The 19,336-nt window shown below is 26.4% G+C and overlaps 1 protein-coding gene across 1 annotated transcript in view; it reads left to right on the top strand.

Annotated features, from left to right (window-relative positions):
* LOC111621255 (extracellular sulfatase Sulf-1-like) overlaps positions 1–19,336 on the top strand; it is a 90,642-nt gene that overhangs the window by 29,908 nt on the left and 41,398 nt on the right. The window contains exons 6-13 of the mRNA XM_023363336.1: positions 1,451–1,626; positions 4,604–4,732; positions 5,969–6,037; positions 7,721–7,856; positions 10,639–10,891; positions 13,792–13,927; positions 15,491–15,626; positions 18,409–18,661. Of these exons, the coding sequence (XP_023219104.1) occupies positions 1,451–1,626; positions 4,604–4,732; positions 5,969–6,037; positions 7,721–7,856; positions 10,639–10,891; positions 13,792–13,927; positions 15,491–15,626; positions 18,409–18,661 (1,288 nt within the window). The remainder of the gene's footprint in view (positions 1–1,450; positions 1,627–4,603; positions 4,733–5,968; positions 6,038–7,720; positions 7,857–10,638; positions 10,892–13,791; positions 13,928–15,490; positions 15,627–18,408; positions 18,662–19,336) is intronic.

Here is a 19,336-nt window from a genome sequence, read left to right as displayed (position 1 = left end):
GCAGGAAAGCAGGAAGTGACGTTGAGGACTAAAGGCAATTTTAGTTTAATGCTGCCCAGTGTTTCCAGATTGGGAATTTTTTTTATCAACTGACAGAAATTTTGGGAAATTTTTCAGGGTAACACATTTTTTTTCACTTTGATCTTTTTTCAGTAGATTAAAGCACAAAATTTTTGACATGACGGAATATGTGAAATACTGTTTAAGCATTGTGATCAGATATGTTATTTGGAATTATTCATTAAAAAATTATTGAAAAATGATTCCTATTTCTAAGTGACAGTTTAACATGTTAGTTTTGCTTTCCAGACTCTAAACTGATAAGGCTGCCAGCACCTGCATTAATTAGTTAGTAAAACTGGTGGCAATAAATAATTTAAAGTTGTGAAAAAAATTTAAAACTGGTGAAATGGTTGGCAACTTTTTTAAAATTTTTCAGTGACCCCTGAATAATAATGAATTTGATAAATAAAGTTATTTTATTGTTTATATAAACATTTTTCAAAACAATTTGTCACTTCAATATTTTAAATGTTTTTGTTCGTTTGTAATTATAGTTTTTACGTATAAATAACACCTTATCTTTGCCAAGAAATATAATTTATTTCAAAACAAACGTTTTCAGCCTGATTCAGAGGCCATCCTCAGGTCTCCTTTGATTCAAATTTGGTTCTTGACCTGAGGATGGCCTGTGAATCAGACTGAAAACGTTTGTTTTGAAATAAATTATATTTCTTGGCAAAGATAAGGTGTTATTTATATGTAGTGATTTGCTGAGTACTTTATGATATTATAGTTTTTAATTAATTTTTCCCAATCAGTCTATATTAAAATCAGTTAACATTTGCTATTTTATGAAGTAGAAATAAGCATGATTATAATTGTATTTAAACATTATTTTTTGATATCAGTAATAATTGTATAATTTGGGAATGTTANCATTATTTTTTGATATCAGTAATAATTGTAGAGTGATATAAAAAATTTTTTATTTGATTTAATAAATTTACATTGTAATTTTTTGTGTATATATTTTGTATATACAGTTGACCCCCTATAATGCTGTTGATAATTTTGTTTTATATGAATTTCATGTTGTACGAGTCACTTAGCTCTTACAAATACATATGAACGGCTTATGTATTTGTAAAATCTAAGTGACTCGTACAACATGAAATTCATATAAAACAAAATTATCAACAGTGTTATAGGGGGGTCGACTGTACACACTTTAAATATTTTAATTACTGCCATAATTTAAAATTAAAAGCAATTAGTAAATTTTGAAATGCTGTGTACATAAATTTCATTAAATATTATTTTTATTTGTTAGTCTTTGAAAATTATCAGATAAATATTTGTTAATATTTAATAAACTAAATTTTAATTTGATGATTTTAAGGAAAATATGTTTGTATTTTTTCAAAATTTTATTAAATTTTTCCTATAGCTTTATAAAGAGTTAAAATTGATTGGAGAACTTGAAAATACATACATCTTCTACACTTCAGATCATGGCTATCATTTGGGTCAGTTTGGATTGGTTAAAGGCAAGTCTATGCCTTTTGAATTTGATATAAGAGTTCCTTTTTATATTCGTGGACCAAGAGTGCCAACAGGTGTCAGGTAATTATTTTAAAGTTTTGTGCAGTTTATAAAATGATTAAACATTGTTGCAGATTTCAAAATATAAGAAAATATTAATTGGTCAGTATATTCATATATACCCAGTGTATCCAAGTTCTGGTGTGACTGGTTAAATTAAAAATAATAATAACAAAAGTTTAATTACCAGAAATGGCCAGATTTCAATAAACCTTGCACTTTCTTGACTTGATTGTCCATACAGCATGTGTCGATTTAATGCCCTTGTGTAGTCTTCAATGCTCACACTGCCATTATAAAATGAAGGAATCTCTGAAAAACACTAACACAAATCAAATAATCATTTCCATAGACTTATTGCATCATTTGATATATATCTGTTACTGTTTTGCCAAGTTTAGTACAGAATTCGGTATTTACTCTTTGTTCACTTATAATTTTTCAATCAATATCTAAAAGTGCTGTTGCTTTTGACACAGTTGAATCAACTGAAATTTTGATGTTGACTTTATCTACTTTGTAAATGTCACATTTGGTAATGGATGGCACATGTAGAAAAATTTTTAAAAATTCAATTGTCAAAACTTGACAGACAACTGAACTTATCAATTGTTTATTTAGAATTGAAAATATGATTTCCATTTTTATAAAAATATGAAATTAGCTATAAATATAAGAACTAACTAAAGTATAGTCTTGTTGAATCTTTAATAAAGTATTTATTACATTGAAGTCCACTAAAAGTTTATCTTATGCCATCTCAATAACAAAATGAATATAAATTTGTATTGTGTATCATATGTATGTTTATATTTTAACATGGATAACTAAGTATACTGTTTTTAATATTTATCAGATAATCTGATTGCTGATTTATGCATTAAGAAAGTTTAAGAGTATTTTTTTATTTAGAATATCTGAAATTAGGAATTTTTAGATAAATGTCTTTTAGACATTAAGAATATCATGGGTTGTAAAATAATAAAACTTGAGAAATTTCAAAAGCTAGATGGGAAAAACTGGTTCACCTTGATATAAAAGAAATAAATATAAATTGAAATATAAAAATGTTGTTAAGCTAAATTTGATAAGTAATAAACTTATTTTTTTTTTAAAATATAAACTTTTTCTTAAAATTTTTGAGTTGATTCTGATTTCCTCATTTATTGGTCATTAATATTAAAATACAATAGAGCGTCGATTATCCGAATCAATTGGGGACTGGGGTTGTTCGGAAATCAATATTTCGGATAACTGATTATGTGTGAAAAAATATATTAACTTATCCCATTTGAAATTTTTCTCCATTGTGTGTCGCTTCACATTGAATTTTCGTTGATGTTAAGCCTAATGAAGACTATTGTATCGTTAAAAATTATTTTTTTATTTTGAAATAAATATATTGAAAAATATAAAAACAATAAAAAATTATACTTCAGAAGTTAAAAATTATACAGTAGATCCCCCTATAAAACCGTTTCCTATAGTTATGATTCCTATAAAAATTGTGGCAGTATCCGTAAACAACGGTAAAAATAACTCCTATAATACGTAAAACGTCATCGGGCAGCCGAACTACTTTCCCGCCGTCCGTAGCGCCACGCTACGGACGTTTAGGCGGATAAATTGAGTTTAGTATCGTCTGTTCATATAATTATATATAAATTAGGTACTGTACATATAATTATATATTAATTATATATAAATTAGGTACTGTACATATAATTATATATTAACTTAATTTATTGTAACTTTATTATAATTATATATATACTTTCCGCCGTCCAGCGCCACGCTACAGAGAGTTTAGGCGAGTAAGTTGAGTTTACTATCGTCTGTACAGTATGTAAATTAGGTACCGTAAGTCTAATACAGTACTGTAATTTTATACATTTCTTGTGAAAGAAACATTTCTTATTTAACGGCCATAAAAATTATTTATATTAAGGATGTCTCCAAAGGTCAACGAAGTTTTCGCAGAAAAATAATATCAGAAATCGCGGCCGCGGTTTGATGCGCTGTTCCGCGACGAAACCAAGCTTTAGCAACGGGCGTAGTCGAACGGTACACACTCGGTAAGCAATCCTACAATTTTTTGTTTATAACGTAGTTTATACGGATTATTTTCAAAAAAATATACGTATTTTGGAAATGTTGAGTCGAATTAGTCTAGAATCGATTAATTTTATGAAAGAAAACCTTTCAAACAGCCGTAGTCCGTAAACTATGATTCCTACAAAATTGATTCATAAAGAACGGAACGTATCTACCGTCTTATAGGGGGATCTACTGTACTTCAGAAGTTAATTTAGTGTTTATGCTTTTTGGATTTTGTTATGATATACAAAACACTTAGTTTTTCCGTTATAAGTATTTTCTACATTTATAGATTATTATTATTATTATTATTAAAATTTATTACAAGATCATAAAGTAATAGCATTACATTGGCAACTGATTAACAGATATACTTCAATTTATATTACATATTTAAAGTTTATGTATAATAAATTTTATATAATCAGAGAATGACAATATAAAAATTTTGGAATTAGATTTGATGTATATGTATATAAGTTGATTCCAGTCCCAAACTTTTAAAACTTTTAATTGCAATTAAGTTTAAAGAAATTTTGAATATTCTGTAATTGTTGAAAGCCAAATAATTTTTTGCCTAAGAATTGAAATTGTATTTATTTTATATGAACTATACAATTTTAAAAATATATATGCCAATCTCATTATCTTTGATATCATTTTCATGAATGAGAACTCTAGATAAAATAATAATTCTTAAGGTATATTCTTTGTATATATGAAAGACATCAAAGAAGATAAGTTTTGTTTAGTATTCATTATATATATGTATATATATATATTTTGAATAATTAAAGTTTAGGTTTATAATGTAAATAATTATATTCTTTATAAACTTTCAACTTTTTATTTTAATATTAGAAATATTTAAGTAAATTAACAAAAAATTATTAATTTTTAGGATACGTGATATTGTTCTGAATTTAGATATTGCACCAACATTCCTCGATATTGCAGGTGTTCAGGTTCCAGAACATATGGATGGAAAGTCAATTCTTCCATTGTTAAAAGATGCCTATAATTGGGTTATGTAAGTATTTATTGTATTATATGTTTATATGATATAAAACAGCTTTCAACTTATAATTTTATTTGTAATATATTAATTACTAAAATTTTATAAAATATAATGGTTGTTTTGTTGTACAATTAATAGAAATGTACTAGTTATAGTAACAGGATAAATGAACTAGTGGCGTGTACACAGTGAAAGTAATTTGTGTAATTTAAAAAAGAATAATGCAGAATTTACAAATGTAAGAAGTCTCTTTAATTTCATAGAAAAGTGAACTAATGGTGTTTACATTGTAAAAAAGCAATTCATGTACAGTAAAAATTATAATGCTGAATTTGTGAATGTCTGGACATTTTTTAAATCTATACTGAGGACCAAACAGGTAATTGGCCAATGTACTTTGTAAAAAAAGTTAAATCAAGGGAAAATAAAACACTTTTCCAAATGTAAAAGTTCTCATTTACTTGAGTCTCTGAAGTCAGTGACAAATAGAGAGATTATTATTTGTCATTTCAACTGCATTAATTTAGTGATTCAAATAATTTAAAGATGCCACTGTTCATAGTTTTACAATTATGACTACTATTGTAAATTTAAATTAAAAATTAAATTTATTATTAGATGACAGCCTAACCATCTACCTATAGCCAAACTGCTTTACATGTAATCATTAAACTAGCCTTGTTATAGCCTGAGTAATAATCCCACAGTTTAGTTGGCATTAATCCATTGAATTGGGTTGATGTTTATGTGATTACAATAAGTGATGATTTATAAATATATTTTAACTTATCAGAATTAGATATATAACATTAGATAAATTATAACTATCTGGTTACAAATAGAAGATGGTATTGTATAAAAATTTTAATATTGAGCAATAAAATTAAATATTACATAAAAAGCATTCAATAATTTTATTAACTATTATTATTAATCATTTATTATTTTAAATGTAAATTTCTAATATTTTATGCAGTTTTTCAAAGTTGCTGAAAGTACTTAAAAATAAATTTTGCAATGTTAAGAGTCTTATTTTGTTCATCAATAAATTTTTAATTGATAATTAAGTTTTATCAAGACTATAGATTATGTAATAATACAATCATTAGAAGTCTGTATTCATGTTAAATTCTATGTTTTAATTGTTATGATTAATATCAGTTCAATTATTTATGTGAATTTCTAATAATATAAATATTTATTTATATAAGGAATTTCTTTTTTAATGAATTCCATGATATTAATTAGATCTGGTCACAGTCATGGGGAAGTGAAGCATAAAAAGTCTTGGAGAGATACTTTTCTTATTGAAAGAGGGTAATTATTTTAAAATAATTTTCAAATTAATTAAGAAATTTTATTTTTAAAAATAAAAATACTTTATTCAAAAAGTATATAGAATATTAGAATATTACTAAATATACTTCAATGTAAGTTATTATTAAAAAGATTTGATTAATTTCATAGATTTTGACTTAAGACATATATGGTATAATAAAATTTATTTTCTGTTGCAGTTATTAAAAATTATGATAGTCTCAAAAAATTTATATATATTTATTTATTTATTTGTGTGTTCCACCTTTTTTATCAATGAAATTGAATATTTTACTCTATAAAATACATTTTATTTCAAGAAGAATGTCCAAAAATAATTCCAAAAGGAATGAAATACATATACTGTATTTTCACGGAATGACTGGCAAGTTGCATATAACTGAGTTAGACCAACATGCTGGAAACCCCAGAGTTACTAGCATGCCTGTTAAACTGCAACTAAAAAATAAAATTAATCAAATCTAACAAAACTAGTTGTTAATTAAATGTTAAAGAAAACATTTTGGATTACAATAATAGTATATTATGCAATTAGTTTATAATATAGGCGATTATGTCATGAATGGAAGTTTGGCCCACTTGCTTTGCTTATGTGCCAATTTCCATGAATGCCATAATTGCTAATTATAAACGAATTATCATATGGTATTTTGTGGTTAAATTTTATGGCATGGCTGTCACAAACAGTGTGTTCATACATGATTTTGATTTCCATAAGTATAGTGTTATAGATGTAGTCTAACCACAAAATATTATTATTATAATTTGACCAACTTAAAATCAGGAAGAGTTTTCCTTTACAGTACAATAAAACAATTAATATCTTATTGACTTTAGTAGTAGTAGAAGTTAGTCAGTGAGGGCTGCACTGCCCATCTACCTGACCTTAAAAATAATACTTTCCTTTCAAATTTCACACTTTACATCATTAGAAAGAAGACAAAATGAAGAAATTAAAACATATAATCGTAGTCTTTGATATAATGCTAACAGTTTTGCAGTTTTAGAATAAAAGCTTATTAGTTTTTTAATGCACCCTCTAGAGAGGGATGTTTAACTTCACTTAAATCGGCATGCCCAGGATAAATTTGCATGTGAGTTTTTACCATATGGAAATATCTGATTTCATGGTCAGACAGACGGACATGCTGGACATTCTGTGAAAATATGGTACAAACATCTCAAAACCCAACATGCTCTCATAGCAATAAGCTAAATAATTTCTGGATTACATCAGGCTGCTTTTCCTTGAAGTAATTTAATTGAGCAATATGTTTGTTCCCTGAACCACTGTATAGTTAATTATACTTATCCATATAATTTATTCTGTTCACACAATTAACAAAATTTATTTAATATTATGTAGCATAATTATGGATTAAGTAATGTGTTGTGGGAAATATACTTACTATTGAAAAAAAGGAATATATTTAATTTTGTGGAAAATTTCTGTAAAATGAATGAAATGATTATGAAAATGTTCTGAGATTAAAGATTTGTTAGAGTAAGATTTAGTGGCAACTTTTAGTTTTTAGCTTACACACTATATGCTTAACATGACATTGAAAATTATAAAATATTAGATAAATTATTCATTAAAGTTATATTTTTGCATAATGTTTATTTTCATGTAGATTAAAAATTAATTTTTTTTAATATTAGTGTAATTACACCTGCAATGAGAAAAGCTTTGAAAGGACAACTTTCATCTCCAACGCAAACAAAACTTACAAAAGATGAAAGACTTTCAGTAGAATGTCAAAATGAAGATTTTGCTTCACCTTGTAAACCATTTCAGGTAAATAATCTGTTTATTACTAGTAAATTTTGTTATTATTTGATAATTGGATTAAACATTTATTATTTTTAGGTTATTATAACAATATAAATGTAGGAAAAAAAATCCATAGAATTGCCAAATATTTGACAAATGTGTTTACTTTTTTACATTTTTTTATGTAATTAAATAGATTTGTAAATCAAAGTTAAATACACAATATTCAAAACAAATGAGGAGTATTTCAGTATCAATAATTTATGTTACGGAATTAATAATTTTACTTTATGTGAAACAAATGGTTAGACAAATAATGAACAAAAGAGAATTTTATTTAAACTTTATAGTATGGCTTAATGATAAAGTAACAGAAGAACATATAGTATTATTCATCAGCTAAAACATTGAACATTTTGTTGTTTTTTTAGTTTTTATAATCTTACAGTAGCATTCTCATGAATGCATGATTACTGCCACTGTTACAACAAACCCATTTAAAGTCAAATAAAAAAAAATAAAACTATAAAGTTGCAAATAGCAACAAATACAATGATACATGAAAATTAAAATACAATAAAAATTACATTTAATTTGTTAAAATACATACATACATTGTTAAAATAAAATATAATTGATAAATTACATTAGTGTTTCATGAAGGATAAAACACTTTCGGTGATATGTTTTAAAAATATGAAATTCCTGATACAACTACTTTTTGATTAATTTAACAATGTTTGGAGACTGGTAGAAAAATTAACTCTATGTAAGGAATTTAATGAATGGTGTTCCAATACAAGTATGGTTAGATGAATTAAAAGGTAAAGCATGAAAAAAATAAACAAACTTTGGGGTTTAAAATACTGTTAACTCTTTAAACATGAAATCAGCCAAAATTGGCTTAATCCGTTTAAGACGGAATTGGTTGAATGAAAAGTTGTTTGACTGGGTTTGCTATGCAAATTCACCTTATAACCTGAGAGTAAAAGCAATATATCCTCCAGGTACAAGGAAAGAAGAAGTTTTTAGAGCTTAGAGTTAAGTATTTGTAAAATGGTATTGTTTATTTTGTAATATTTGTACCATATTTTTGCAGAATGACTGGCATGCCAGACTATCTGAGGGGACCAGAAAATCAGATATTTCTGTATGTTAAAAATTGGCTGGTTTATCCTGAGGGATGATGGCATGCCAGTTTGAAATTATACATCACTCTCTAGAAGGCACACTATAAAAACAAATGAGTTTTGTTACAAAAAAACAAACAAGTTTTTATTCTAGAACTGTGAAACTGTCAGCATTACATCAAAAACTTATACATTTAATTTCTTCATTTTGTTTTCTTTCCAATGGGTAAAATGCTTGTGGAATTCCAAAAGTGGTGTTTTTTTGTGTGTGTGTGTATTTTATTGTTGTTACATTCAAAAACACAAAAATAAACATATTAAATTTAAGAAACTCTTTGTAAATTATCTCATCTTACACTGAGTAATATTCCCTTTGTGTGAAATTTGATACAAAGATGTTATTTTTAAGGTAGGGTGAATGGTCAGTGTAGCTCTCACTGACTTGCCACCACCACCACCACCAATAAGTTGTTAATTGTTTATTGTCTTGTAAACAAAAATATTTCCTGACTTTAAGTCAGTCAAATTACAATGTTGTTATTTTATTGCACTCAGAAGAATGTTTTCTTTAATGTTTAATTAATTAACAACTAGTTTTGTTAGATTGATTAATTTTATACAGTGGGTGATCAGTTAACAAACATAATCCATTCCAAGACCATATTCACTACCCAAATTGTTTATTAACTGATTATCAATTTACAATAGGTTTTTGTGGAAATTTGATTAATTTGTTCAGGGAGCCTAAAAAATAAATAAGAAACTTTCTTACTATGTTTATTTACATGTAATAACAAACTAAAAGCAATCTTTTCATGGATGACACATCTTTGTTTCTCAGATGCGATTTTCATTATTCCTTTATCTGCTTGAGTCTTTTTGATTATATCTTTCCTAGCTAAGATTGTATCTACTGACCTGTTGAAGTCATCTGGAATTCTTGACATCCCATTCTTTTTAGGCCCCATAATATTATCAGTTTTATAAATAAAAAGTTCAGAAAAGCACTGAAAATTCAGAGAACAGAAATTAACTAGTTCAAAAAAAAGTTATGTATACAACTGTGAAAGTCTTGTTTTATAAACCATTCATAGATGCCATTAAAATAAAGGTTTTCAAATCTCAAAGGCAGCGTCACTTCTTGTGTTTGTTCTGTGATGTGTTAGTTATATGAACATCTGTTTGTTGTCCGAACATAAAAATCTTTTGCGAAATTGTCTGATTTTTTCACAGTCTGAACTGTTCATTAATCAATCACCCACTATTTTAGTCATAGTTTAACTGGCATGTTGGTCTACCCTGTTCTTATGCGGCATGCCAGTCATTCTGTGAAAATACAGTATTACAAAATAAAGAGTATCACTTATAAATTATAATACCATTTATTTGTAATATTAATATAAAATATTTGTAAAATACCATAAAATATGTAACTCTTTAAATTTTTTCAGAATATATCATACTGAGTTTTTCTATGAAGTAATTAAATGTAATTATTGTAAAGAAAAATTTGGAAAGTTAATCAATCTTAATTTATGTAACCATTTATTTATTCATATACTTTGTTAAAAATCTCTTCTATATAAATTATGATTACATTGCATTTGAAAATTTTATGTATATTTATTTAAATGTCTTATTCTAATAAATAAATAAACATAATTCATTTTCTGTAGAAATGGGAATGTTTTCATGATGGTTATCGTTGGAGAATTCGGAAATGTCGTCTAGGCTATTATTCTTCTTTGAATGGACATAGCTGTACATGCTCAGATACATCAGACAGTGAAGAAATATTAGACAGTGATAAAATGACAGAAGTACAGAAACGTTCTCAGCTTAAAGCATTTAGTTTCAAAAGACAGAACAAAATGGATGCATCAGAAAAACGATTGCAGAGGAGATTTTTGAAGGAACATGTAAGCAAAGGTAAAATATATGATTCATTGTGTATATTTTAGATCACAGTACATCCGTTCCTAGAAAATAATGTATTTCACATTTACCACATAAGTTTAGTAATCTTAATTATCAAACAAAAAGTTACAGAATACACTATTTTATAGCATTATGTAGAAATAGACTCAAAGAACATCACTATACACATAAAAAAAATTGTCATCTTTTTATATCAAACTACTCGTATAAACTATTTTTATGTGGTCAACCTTTTCATCCTAAAGTTGATTTTTATATACAGTAGAGCGTCGATTTTCCGAAAGTCAATCATCCGAAAGAATTCCAGTCGGCAAATTTAAATTTTCGCCAGTGCTGTGGCGCTTCAATCTTTGGCTATGTCTTTGGCTACTCAAATATTTTATGTTTTTGATACTAAATTAACATCTGAAGTATAATTTTTTATTATTTTTATATTTTTCAATACATTTATTTTCTTTGTACAAAATAAAAAAATAATTTACGATACAATAGTCTTTGTTAGGTTTAACATCGATGAAAATTCAACGCGAAGCGACACGCAACGGAGAAAAATGTCAAGATGAGATAATTAATATATTTTTCGTACGTAAATCAGTTATCCGAAATATCAGTTATCCGGACAACCCCAGTCCCCAATTGATTCGGAAAATCGACGCTCTACTGTATATCTGTCATAAATAGTAAAAATTATCATCAAAATTTTCTGCGATTAAATTGAATTATCATTAAACTTCATTTCTGTTTGCTTGTTTTATAATCATATTTTCTACTATTTGGATTTTATTATTTCAAGATGATGATAGAAATTTAATTATTCTTAATAAGAACTTCTAATTGAAGAAACAAAGTTATTGATCAATAGTATTAAATTTTATCAATAATTTATGGTCTTATTTTATAGCACAGAGAAAATCTTAAGAATATAGTTGTAATTTAAAACCATTTGCAATAGTTTAGTACATTGCCTTTCTCAAAGAATCTGTTTTTTGTATTCCTTTTTACATTCAATTAGAGGTATCTGTATAATTAGAATTGCTGTCATCTTTTATTGAGAAATTTTGGAATGTTTACAGCTTTCAGTTTAGACCAAGGAATTATGATATAAATCCTGCATGTGGAAAAATGCATATCTAAATATTAGGTTTTATTTTTGTATAAAATTTGTTTGAAATGTTAACATTGTTTTTGCATACCTATAATATTTTTATCATGATAAAATAAGAGAGGGATTATCATGTTTTATGGTGCTTTTGAAGTATTCTATAAGTATGGTGCTTTGTTATAATTAAATCTGTTTATTTTCAAAATCAATTTTTCTCTTGAGTTTATTGCAATAGTTTTATGGATTTTTAATAAATTTTATGATTTTTATGTAGAATAGAAGAGAATTCTTACAATTTATTTTGTTTAGTTATTCAAAAAATTGAAAACTATTGAATAATAAATCTGGATGAAAAATTTTTAAAAGTAGATTTTGTAATATTTCTAGGTAGAAATTGCATACAAATAATTTTTCAGTTCATTCTTTATAATACCACAGAAACACAAAAATATGCAGAGGAGCTAACCTGTCTTTTAAAGCTTCTCCCAACCAAAGCATGTAAATGTACTAAAAATTTCCTTTGACACCAGTTAAAATTTAAAATTTTATTTGTTATCTATTTTATTGGTTATTGTTAGTTATTACATATATATATATATATATATATGCTCTTATGCTTATGAAAATATAATTTACAATTCTAATACTTTTACTAGTTAAACAAGTAAAATTTTTAAATTTTAACTGATGATAGAGGAAGTTTATATATATGTATAAAGAACTCTGCTAATTTGATTACTTTCATTAAAATCAGATTTGCTGAATTATTTGGCTCTAATAAGACTAAACTATAGCCTGATAATTGGTAGATTATTTGTTTTAATTACAGCCTATATATTTAATTGATAATTATTGTCAAATGAAAATAATTTTATCAATGAATTACAAAAACATAAATTTTTTTAAAATTGTTAATTGGAGAGAGTAAATTTTAAAAATACTTCATTAAATATAAAACAGATAATGGCATTCAATTACAGATATTTATTTTGTAATAATAAAGTAACAATTAAGTAATTAAGTAATGTTTTATGATATTTAAATATTCTACTAATTTTTTTATTTTGAATTCAGCATTGCTATTTAATATAAACAAATTTTTTTTTACAGAGTTTAAACCNCCCTTAAACAAAGGAAAACTACGTACTTTATGAAGGCATAGAGCCTTTACTACATGAAAATAAAAATTAATGAATACACTGTGTATAATAATTTACCTGATAAGAAAGACCTCAGAAAAATGCTTTATGAAAGGTTTAATACTTTTATAAAGCTATCTATGATGAAAATTAATTATCAAGGATTCTTTTGCCCTGCCAGGGTGTGCACGAGTTATCCGGAGTGCGCGAGTTATCCGGGTTATCGAGGGCCGAGTTTTCGAGGTTCTACTGTATAAAGAACTCTGCTAATTTGATTACTTTCATTAAAATCAGATTTGCTGAATTATTTGGCTCTAATAAGACTAAACTATAGCCTGATAATTGGTAGATTATTTGTTTTAATTACAGCCTATATATTTAATTGATAATTATTGTCAAATGAAAATAATTTTATCAATGAATTACAAAAACATAAATTTTTTTAAAATTGTTAATTGGAGAGAGTAAATTTTAAAAATACTTCATTAAATATAAAACAGATAATGGCATTCAATTACAGATATTTATTTTGTAATAATAAAGTAACAATTAAGTAATTAAGTAATGTTTTATGATATTTAAATATTCTACTAATTTTTTTATTTTGAATTCAGCATTGCTATTTAATATAAACAAATTTTTTTTTACAGAGTTTAAACCAGTATTTATTGGATCACGGCCTCGTAGAGATCTGTCAGATCATGATGAAATGCAGTTTGATGTGGATGGAATTATTCAATTATCTCATTTATTAGACTTGACAGTTAATGAATATGAGGTGAATTGAATTTGTGAGTATAAAATTTGTGGAAAATTAAGAATACTGATTTATTTATATGAAATTTTAAAATAAAAATTCAAAAATTTTTAAGGAAGTTTGTTGCTGAGCCAAAAATTCTTTATAAACNGTGTGTTCCACCTTTTTTATCAATGAAATTGAATATTTTACTCTATAAAATACATTTTATTTCAAGAAGAATGTCCAAAAATAATTCCAAAAGGAATGAAATACATATACTGTATTTTCACGGAATGACTGGCAAGTTGCATATAACTGGGTTAGACCAACATGCCGGAAACCCCAGAGTTACTAGCATGCCTGTTAAACTGCAACTAAAAAATAAAATTACAGTAATCAAATCTAACAAAACTAGTTGTTAATTAAATGTTAAAGAAAACATTTTGGATTACAATAATAGTATATTATGCAATTAGTTTATAATATAGGCGATTATGTCATGAATGGAAGTTTGGCCCACTTGCTTTGCTTATGTGCCAATTTCCATGAATGCCATAATTGCTAATTATAAACGAATTATCATATGGTATTTTGTGGTTAAATTTTATGGCATGGCTGTCACAAACAGTGTGTTCATACATGATTTTGATTTCCATAAGTATAGTGTTATAGATGTAGTCTAACCACAAAATATTATTATTATAATTTGACCAACTTAAAATCAGGAAGAGTTTTCCTTTACAGTACAATAAAACAATTAATATCTTATTGACTTTAGTAGTAGTAGAAGTTAGTCAGTGAGGGCTGCACTGCCCATCTACCTGACCTTAAAAATAATACTTTCCTTTCAAATTTCACACTTTACATCATTAGAAAGAAGACAAAATGAAGAAATTAAAACATATAATCGTAGTCTTTGATATAATGCTAACAGTTTTGCAGTTTTAGAATAAAAGCTTATTAGTTTTTTAATGCACCCTCTAGAGAGGGATGTTTAACTTCACTTAAATCGGCATGCCCAGGATAAATTTGCATGTGAGTTTTTACCATATGGAAATATCTGATTTCATGGTCAGACAGACGAACATGCTGGACATTCTGTGAAAATATGGTACAAACATCTCAAAACCCAACATGTTCTCATAGCAATAAGCTAAATAATTTCTGGATTACATCAGGCTGCTTTTCCTTGAAGTAATTTAATTGAGCAATATGTTTGTTCCCTGAACCACTGTATAGTTAATTATACTTATCCATATAATTTATTCTGTTCACACAATTAACAAAATTTATTTAATATTATGTAGCATAATTATGGATTAAGTAATGTGTTGTGGGAAATATACTTACTATTGAAAAAAAGGAATATATTTAATTTTGTGGAAAATTTCTGTAAAATGAATGAAATGATTATGAAAATGTTCTGAGATTAAAGATTTGTTAGAGTAAGATTTAGTGGCAACTTTTAGTTTTTAGCTTACACACTATATGCTTAACATGACATTGAAAATTATAAAATATTAGATAAATTATTCATTAAAGTTATATTTTTTATTTTTGCATAATGTTTATTTTCATGTAGATTAAAAATTAATTTTTTTTAATATTAGTGTAATTACACCTGCAATGAGAAAAGCTTTGAAAGGACAACTTTCATCTCCAACGCAAACAAAACTTACAAAAGATGAAAGACTTTCAGTAGAATGTCAAAATGAAGATTTTGCTTCACCTTGTAAACCATTTCAGGTAAATAATCTGTTTATTACTAGTAAATTTTGTTATTATTTGATAATTGGATTAAACATTTATTATTTTTAGGTTATTATAACAATATAAATGTAGGAAGAAAAATCCATAGAATTGCCAAGTATTTGACAAATGTGTTTACTTTTTTACATTTTTTTATGTAATTAAATAGATTTGTAAATCAAAGTTAAATACACAATATTCAAAACAAATGAGGAGTATTTCAGTATCAATAATTTATGTTACAGAATTAATAATTTTACTTTATGTGAAACAAATGGTTAGACAAATAATGAACAAAAGAGAATTTTATTTAAACTTTATTGTATGGCTTAATGATAAAGTAACAGAAGAACATATAGTATTATTCATCAGCTAAAACATTGAACATTTTGTTGTTTTTTTAGTTTTTATAATCTTACAGTAGCATTCTCATGAATGCATGATTACTGCCACTGTTACAACAAACCCATTTAAAGTCAAATAAAAAAAAATAAAACTATAAAGTTGCAAATAGCAACAAATACAATGATACATGAAAATTAAAATACAATAAAAATTACATTTAATTTGTTAAAATACATACATACATTGTTAAAATAAAATATAATTGATAAATTACATTAGTGTTTCATGAAGGATAAAACACTTTCGGTGATATGTTTTAAAAATATGAAATTCCTGATACAACTACTTTTTGATTAATTTAACAATGTTTGGAGACTGGTAGAAAAATTAACTCTATGTAAGGAATTTAATGAATGGTGTTCCAATACAAGTATGGTTAGATGAATTAAAAGGTAAAGCATGAAAAAAATAAACAAACTTTGGGGTTTAAAATACTGTTAACTCTTTAAACATGAAATCAGCCAAAATTGGCTTAATCCGTTTAAGACGGAATTGGTTGAATGAAAAGTTGTTTGACTGGGTTTGCTATGCAAATTCACCTTATAACCTGAGAGTAAAAGCAATATATCCTCCAGGTACAAGGAAAGAAGAAGTTTTTAGAGCTTAGAGTTAAGTATTTGTAAAATGGTATTGTTTATTTTGTAATATTTGTACCATATTTTTGCAGAATGACTGGCATGCCAGACTATCTGAGGGGACCAGAAAATCAGATATTTCTGTATGTTAAAAATTGGCTGGTTTATCCTGAGGGATGATGGCATGCCAGTTTGAAATTATACATCACTCTCTAGAAGGCACACTATAAAAACAAATGAGTTTTGTTACAAAAAAACAAACAAGTTTTTATTCTAGAACTGTGAAACTGTCAGCATTACATCAAAAACTTATACATTTAATTTCTTCATTTTGTTTTCTTTCCAATGGGTAAAATGCTTGTGGAATTCCAAAAGTGGTGTTTTTTTGTGTGTGTGTGTATTTTATTGTTGTTACATTCAAAAACACAAAAATAAACATATTAAATTTAAGAAACTCTTTGTAAATTATCTCATCTTACACTGAGTAATATTCCCTTTGTGTGAAATTTGATACAAAGATGTTATTTTTAAGGTAGGGTGAATGGTCAGTGTAGCTCTCACTGACTTGCCACCACCACCACCACCAATAAGTTGTTAATTGTTTATTGTCTTGTAAACAAAAATATTTCCTGACTTTAAGTCAGTCAAATTACAATGTTGTTATTTTATTGCACTCAGAAGAATGTTTTCTTTAATGTTTAATTAATTAACAACTAGTTTTGTTAGATTGATTAATTTTATACAGTGGGTGATCAGTTAACAAACATAATCCATTCCAAGACCATATTCACTACCCAAATTGTTTATTAACTGATTATCAATTTACAATAGGTTTTTGTGGAAATTTGATTAATTTGTTCAGGGAGCCTAAAAAATAAATAAGAAACTTTCTTACTATGTTTATTTACATGTAATAACAAACTAAAAGCAATCTTTTCATGGATGACACATCTTTGTTTCTCAGATGCGATTTTCATTATTCCTTTATCTGCTTGAGTCTTTTTGATTATATCTTTCCTAGCTAAGATTGTATCTACTGACCTGTTGAAGTCATCTGGAATTCTTGACATCCCATTCTTTTTAGGCCCCATAATATTATCAGTTTTATAAATAAAAAGTTCAGAAAAGCACTGAAAATTCAGAGAACAGAAATTAACTAGTTCAAAAAAAAGTTATGTATACAACTGTGAAAGTCTTGTTTTATAAACCATTCATAGATGCCATTAAAATAAAGGTTTTCAAATCTCAAAGGCAGCGTCACTTCTTGTGTTTGTTCTGTGATGTGTTAGTTATATGAACATCTGTTTGTTGTCCGAACATAAAAATCTTTTGCGAAATTGTCTGATTTTTTCACAGTCTGAACTGTTCATTAATCAATCACCCACTATTTTAGTCATAGTTTAACTGGCATGTTGGTCTACCCTGTTCTTATGCGGCATGCCAGTCATTCTGTGAAAATACAGTATTACAAAATAAAGAGTATCACTTATAAATTATAATACCATTTATTTGTAATATTAATATAAAATATTTGTAAAATACCATAAAATATGTAACTCTTTAAATTTTTTCAGAATATATCATACTGAGTTTTTCTATGAAGTAATTAAATGTAATTATTGTAAAGAAAAATTTGGAAAGTTAATCAATCTTAATTTATGTAACCATTTATTTATTCATATACTTTGTTAAAAATCTCTTCTATATAAATTATGATTACATTGCATTTGAAAATTTTATGTATATTTATTTAAATGTCTTATTCTAATAAATAAATAAACATAATTCATTTTCTGTAGAAATGGGAATGTTTTCATGATGGTTATCGTTGGAGAATTCGGAAATGTCGTCTAGGCTATTATTCTTCTTTGAATGGACATAGCTGTACATGCTCAGATACATCAGACAGTGAAGAAATATTAGACAGTGATAAAATGACAGAAGTACAGAAACGTTCTCAGCTTAAAGCATTTAGTTTCAAAAGACAGAACAAAATGGATGCATCAGAAAAACGATTGCAGAGGAGATTTTTGAAGGAACATGTAAGCAAAGGTAAAATATATGATTCATTGTGTATATTTTAGATCACAGTACATCCGTTCCTAGAAAATAATGTATTTCACATTTACCACATAAGTTTAGTAATCTTAATTATCAAACAAAAAGTTACAGAATACACTATTTTATAGCATTATGTAGAAATAGACTCAAAGAACATCACTATACACATAAAAAAAATTGTCATCTTTTTATATCAAACTACTCGTATAAACTATTTTTATGTGGTCAACCTTTTCATCCTAAAGTTGATTTTTATATACAGTAGAGCGTCGATTTTCCGAAAGTCAATCATCCGAAAGAATTCCAGTCGGCAAATTTAAATTTTCGCCAGTGCTGTGGCGCTTCAATCTTTGGCTATGTCTTTGGCTACTCAAATATTTTATGTTTTTGATACTAAATTAACATCTGAAGTATAATTTTTTATTATTTTTATATTTTTCAATATATTTATTTTGTTTGTACAAAATAAAAAATTAATTTTTAACGATACAATAGTCTATTAGGCTTAACATCGACGAAAATTCAACGCGAAGCGACACGCAACGGAGAAAAATTTCGACATCGGATACGTTAAACTATTTTTTCGTACGTAAATCAGTTATCCGAAATATCAGTTATCCGGACAACCCCAGTCCCCAATTGATTCGGAAAATCGACGCTCTACTG

This window comes from Centruroides sculpturatus, unplaced genomic scaffold, assembly GCF_000671375.1.
Source record: "Centruroides sculpturatus isolate CEXI.00-Female unplaced genomic scaffold, Cexi_2.0 scaffold271, whole genome shotgun sequence".
NCBI lineage: Eukaryota > Metazoa > Arthropoda > Arachnida > Scorpiones > Buthidae > Centruroides > Centruroides sculpturatus.
Note: the sequence above shows the minus strand (reverse complement) of the source record. Positions and strands in the feature narration are given on the sequence as shown.